Source organism: Athene noctua, chromosome 18, assembly GCF_965140245.1.
Source record: "Athene noctua chromosome 18, bAthNoc1.hap1.1, whole genome shotgun sequence".
Classification (NCBI taxonomy): Eukaryota; Metazoa; Chordata; class Aves; order Strigiformes; family Strigidae; genus Athene; species Athene noctua.
Genome location: NC_134054.1, coordinates 3,649,826 through 3,655,825, shown reverse-complemented (window position 1 = coordinate 3,655,825; position 6,000 = coordinate 3,649,826). Strand labels below are relative to the sequence as shown.

General features: G+C 43.0%; 1 protein-coding gene across 1 annotated transcript in view; it reads left to right on the top strand.

Moving 5' to 3' along the window:
• The first annotated feature begins 2,012 nt into the window (after positions 1–2,012).
• Positions 2,013–6,000, top strand: part of COX10 (cytochrome c oxidase assembly factor heme A:farnesyltransferase COX10) — a 105,438-nt gene continuing 101,450 nt past the window's right edge. The window contains exons 1-3 of the mRNA XM_074921776.1: positions 2,013–2,125; positions 2,759–2,874; positions 4,524–4,848. Of these exons, the coding sequence (XP_074777877.1) occupies positions 2,083–2,125; positions 2,759–2,874; positions 4,524–4,848 (484 nt within the window). The 5' untranslated portion in view covers positions 2,013–2,082. The remainder of the gene's footprint in view (positions 2,126–2,758; positions 2,875–4,523; positions 4,849–6,000) is intronic.

The window sequence follows — 6,000 nt, the reverse complement described above, 5'->3', positions numbered from 1 at the left end:
TTCCTGGCAGGGCTGTATCCCCTTTTCTGTAATCCCGTGCCCAGGTGCCTTCTGGAGCCTTCAGTATTTCATGGAGACAGTTTCTGCAGAACTGGCACTTTGTAGACCCAAACCCTTGGTAACGAGATCCAAAGCCCGTGGAGCCATTTTAGGCTGAAATACAACTCTGACATTTGGATACTTGTGTCCGCTAAAGATCCTGGGTTTTTAGCTTTAGTGGTTAAACCCAAACGGGTAAGTGACATTCTGTGTGCCCTAAATCATCATTATTGTTTCACAAGGAGGTATTGCTCTGTCTTGAGGCCTATGGATAACATTCTCCTTAATTAGAAAAGTAGTGTTTTACCCCCTCTCTCCAGGGGTGCAATTTATTGGCCAAGTGAAAGGCAATGAAAATCATTAAACCTTAAATCTCAGACCTGACACAGAGCACTTGGCTACCTCAACCTTTTCCTCTCTGACCCAAACTGCCCTAAAACCAACCAACCATTCCAGCCCTCTGTGTAACCATTGTATGTTTGATATGTGATGTTTATTTTATTTTTGCAGGTGTAAATTTAAGTTGAGGCCAAATCTGTGGAAGTTACAAAAGCTAGAGATGCAAACAGGAACTGCGAAGTGATATATGCTCAGCGATAAGAACTCGGGGTAAAACAGGATATTAACTGTAAGAAATGTGAAGTCCTAATTTCTCCCCAGCTCCCCAAATAGAAAGAGAGTGGAAATAAATGCTTCGAAGTAGGATATTCTTGGTGAATTAGAGTGAGTGTTTTCATTTTATCTTCCTAATAATGATTTAAGATGACTTTTGCATGAATTTAAGCACTATAAAGAAATGAAAGCCTGGGAGGAAGATGGTTCTGAGGAAGATTTCCATGTTAAAATATTGAGAATGATTTTCAAAAGCATTTAAGTGACTTATAGCCTACATCTCCTGAACTTAAACTCTTAAGAGAAAACATTTTAAAGATGCCTGAGGGTGCAATTACGCTTCACAGCTTGAGCAGTCCTAACCATTCCCTTCCCTTTTTGTTCAGACTCCAGTCCAAGGCCCCTTCCTCTGTGCTTTGAACCAGCTTTCAACCTATCAGACCCTGCGCAGGGCGACTTCAAACAGTTAAAAATAAGCGATTTTCTCCCGTTTAAGTTGAGTCAGCTTAGCAAAGGATCCAGCCACTCCCAGAATTCGTATGAGGGGAGGATGAGATGACGTCTGGGTCAGGTCTTCAATCTGGCCTCTTGCAATGCCCAACTTCAGCCAATGGGCATAGAAACCAAACTTCCATTTTCAAAAAATACTTCAGGCATTAAATACAGGTTTTGGTGGTTTTTTTGTGTGTTTTTTTTTTTTTTTTTTTTTTTTTTTTTTTTTTTTTCCAAGCCTTTAACTCTTTAAAGCTCAGGTCCTTTTGGGAATGAAACTCCATATCCTCAAGAATTAATTTATTAGACCCCTCTTGGTTGTTTCACGGGAATTACGTGATCTCCCTACCACCTCCACGGCGGCCTCTTGCTCTCCATCGTGGACACCGACAATTCTGCAACCGTTAACTGCAGTGAGCCCCGGGGATGCAGACGAGGGAACTGCAACCGGTGCCGGGAACAAGCAGCGGTGGGGATGGGTGCCCCGGGCAGGGCTCTGGGCCACTTCCACTCGGGACAGGCGCCCCACGCCTCCCGTCCGGCCCCAACTCCCACCTGAACGCCTGCCCCAGTTATCACCCCCCACCCCCGAAGAGCACCCAGCGGCTCTGCCCCTCGGGAGGTGTTTATGGCTTTACAGGGGGCGCTCGGCCGGCAGCTGCTCTGGCACTCGCTCCGCGGGACCAACGCTGCCCCGCGCCCCGCAGGGGTGCCTCTCGCCACGCACAACCCCGCCGCCCGGGGCCGCGAAGCGCGTCTGGCTCCCGTCACCAAACCCGGGGTGCGGCCCGGCCCGGCCCGGCGCTCCCGCCTCCCCGGAACCCGCAGCCCCGCCCCCGCCGCGAGGCGCCGACCCGGAAGGCGTTTGGAGGTCATGGCGGGCAAGATGGCGGCGCCCAGGCGGTGAGGGGAGAGGGCGGCGGGAGCAGCGCTGCGGCCATGAGCGCCGCCCGCCGCTGCAGCCCGCCCCGGCTGCTGGCAGGTACCGCCGCCCGCGGGTCGGCCAGGCCCCGGCGGGCTCTGGGGGTGCGGGGGGGCCGCGCCTGGCGCTGGGTGAGGCTGGTGGGGCGGGCAGGGCCGGGGTGGGGGCAGCGGCTGGGGGCAGCGGCTGGGGCTGGGCCGGCCCTGGGGCTGCTCTATAACGTGATATGCGGAGCCCGTGTGCCCCGTATCCATCCCTCTCCGCAGCCGTGTAGGTGTCACGTCGCACAGGGGTGTCCTCTTGATGCTTTTGACTTAGGTGCTGCCCTGTGTCAGCTGCTTCCTTTCAGCGCTGCTCGTGCCATTTTGCCAAGACAATTTTGGTGATAGCATATATAGGTAGTAGTGGAACAGTAAACTAAGAATGCATCTCTGGGGAGGTGAGAGATTTGGAAGAAACCCCCAAAACCATTGGGGCAAGCCTGTGCTTTCAGTTCTTTCATCTGGCACCTACCTGCAAGCACGTTTCTCCTCACCCGAGCAGCCCTGGTTCCACTTTGTTGGGGTGTCTTGTGTCACAGCCGACAACAGACCCTATAGTCTGAAATGGAAGCAAACTCAGTGGCAGGGAAGGAACTGGAATCTAATGTTTGCTTGTTGTTTTTTTTTTTTGTTGTTTTTTTTCTTTAAATAGGATTATTTGTCTGGCATCTGAAGAACAGTGGAATACCATGCCACTTTGTGCATCTATGCCGTGTAGCCAATGACAGATTGATCACATTTCAGTACTTCAACTTTCTCAAACGAATGGTAAGTAAGGGACTATATTTATCCTGTGTTTCTCAGTTTTTAATTCATTTTGTCTCATGTGATGAGTCAAAATGGAATTTACTTGATAAAAATAATATTTTTCTTATCAGCCAAACTCAGGCAATTCCAAGTGCCTCCTTTAGTGCATCAGGGTTAAGCACTTGACATCTAAAACATCTGAGGTTGGAGGAAACCTGCTGTAGGAAGGACAGTGCCTTGTGTGGCAGTGTGTCCTCTACTTGACAGTGGATTTCTATGCCTTTGAAGTGGGGCGCTCATCTCCTGTCAAGAAATGTGAAATGAAATGATTTCTAAAGTTATTACTTATAAAAAGGCTAAGAAGGAAGTCAGATCTTGTCTGGCGGTCATACAAGTGGTAGATGGAACTCGTGTGTGGAGGTAGTACGTTCTGACTGAAGAGTTAACCAGTAAATTTGAAGCAAAACTCTGGAGTTTGTTAATGGGATACATTCTATAGTGTGTTGTTAGTTTTAGGTATTAAAAGAACTGTAATTATCATTCAAACCCTTGAGATTGTGTCTTCTTTGAGCTGTTGTATTGTGTGTAAAAGGATGGTAGTAAAAGACATATGTTGCTCTTCCCTGAGCTGTGTCTTGTTCATTGTTCTTTGGAGCTATATCTATGAAATATGAACAAGACTCAGTCTTGTAGCTAGTGACTGCTTTGACTGCAAGGACCATGTACATCTGTTCGTATTTTTTGAGCTTCAGTCCTGTACGAACCAAGAGGGGGGGTCTTTTCCATGGTTCTGGGGATCACCAGCACTTCAGAATTATTTTTTTTTCCTGTTGATTTGATCTGTATTTACATGACTCATTCAGAGTTTCATATCCCTCTTCCTCATTATAATTATTAATGTGTACTTTAAACCATGGTTAGTTGAAAGCTTAGTCTTACACCTGTCTCTTGGTTGAAATATGTAGAATATTTTGGGAAATAAAATAGAAAGATAGAAGCTAAATGCTCTTTTTCTGATTCTGTGTTTAATTCTGTAAGAGCTCTAAAAGAGAAGAAACAGCTGTCTCTTAACTTTCTGTTCAATATATGTTCATTTGAACTCCTGTTGAAAATTGCTGTTTAGTTAGCATAAAGTTTGGCATAAATAGTAATGGCCTAATGTGGGAGGTGATTTTATAGAAAGTAGGTTGTATTTTCTGGCATTTTTCTGATTTAGTATTTTTAACATATTAAAGATGCAAAAAGTTTAGTGCTTGTATTTGTAGATTGGAGTTGTTATGGGCGTGTGTCTACCTCTTTAAAGGTGAATCGATTGGTTGCAAATCAAGTTATATTATCTGGTGGTTTTGAATATGAATAAAGTGGAGTTTGCTGTTGAAGCTACAGGGAAGGAAGTAGTTTTATCTAGAAGCATTCTTCAAGCTGAAGTAAGCGTTGTTGATGCAGTTGTGAGTTAGAAAGCTGCTTTTGTAGTATCTTGTCCAACTTCCGAGTCTTTTCTGCATATGAAAAAAGTGTTTGAAATACAGGCTAACTTTGTTGTGTCATCATAGGAAGTAATTCTCCTAACAATAAGAATAATATATCAATAATATTGATGTTGTTAATAACCTGAAATGAGCAGAAAGATCTTTTTAACTAATCATCTTAACATTTCTCATTCTATTTAGTATGTAACGCAATGCAACAAAGACCTCAGCCAACGAGCCAAACCTAAGTCAGATTCAGTTGCATCTCCTTTTCGTGAGCTTCAGCAATTGGATCAAGAAAAAAAGGTTATACACAAGATCAGACCAATTTCACCTGTTCATCAACCTTTGTCTGAGACATCAATCAGAAATGAGGTGAGGGAAATGAAGTCAGCGGCAGAAACTGAAGACTCAGTCACACCAGTTAGAGCAGAATCCAAAGAAGACAGACAGTGGAAAGAAATGAAGCTACAGCTGAACGATTTGCCTGGAATTTTGGCACGCTTGTCCAAAATAAAGCTTACAGGTACTACTGGTCATTTTTTCACTTCTGTGCATCCTGCTTGATATCAGAATTCTTGAGCATGTTACTGATACTGTGTAGGTTTTTGTGTGATAATTCCCGCTTTTACTGACACAAAGTACGTGGGTCAATTCCATCAAATGTGTGCAGGGAAAAATTGTTTTATAGAAGCATTTAATATTTTTCCCATAAATTTGCTTAAAAGCAGTGAGGAGGAGCTTGCATCATATCATCAGCTAGCTTTTGATAATCATAAGCAAGAATTAGTACAAAAAATAAGGTGAAACTGGGTTAGGAAGTGAATTTACAAGCATCATATTAAGTATTTAAAGCAATCATGCTTAAGTTTACCAGTGTTCTGTCTTTCTTACTTACCTTTCACTTTAGTACTGCTTATTGTGAGATTAGTATTAAAAGTACCAACAAAAGATAACTCAAATAATTTCATGTCTTATAACGAAAAACGTTTGAGTTTGACCAATTAAACTTTCTAATGTAAGGTATAATTTACTTTTCTAGTCAGTGATAGCATTGTATCTTCAAACCAGCAGTTTGTTAAGCAGTTGCCTCGTAACCTAACTACATTTTCTCTTGTTCTAACAGTAATACTTAACAACTATAAATTACTTCTTTGCCAATAGGTAGTGCTATATATACTTTTATGTCTGAGGAAACTAATGGTCTGACCAGAACTTTACATCTTGTCTGTATCAGGGCCAAGAACAGAAATATAATTTCCTAAGTCCCTACTCTGGTGCTCTCTCCAGTGGGTGAAATAAATTCTTGATAGTAAAACTGTTGTTCTTTGCTATAACGATTTGTTATAATAAAAATCCTGAATTCAGTTTACTTTTTGAAACTTTTTGTCTTGCAATATATACGTTTTCATTGTTTGTTTCTTCATTTAAAAATTGTGCTGACCACATAGAGTGTACAATGGTCACTTAAATTTTTCTCTAATAAAAAGCCTTGTAGTTCTCCGTGTTGACGAGACATCTCATGTTTTGGACTTGGCAAAACTCATCTTGTCTGTATGTCCAAATATTCTTCCTCATTATTTTTGAAAAACCTCAAGGCGTTTATTTTGTGTTGGTAAAGAGTTGGGTTAGGAGACTTGAGGAATGAAAAGCAGCATGTCTTCTGATACTTCACCAC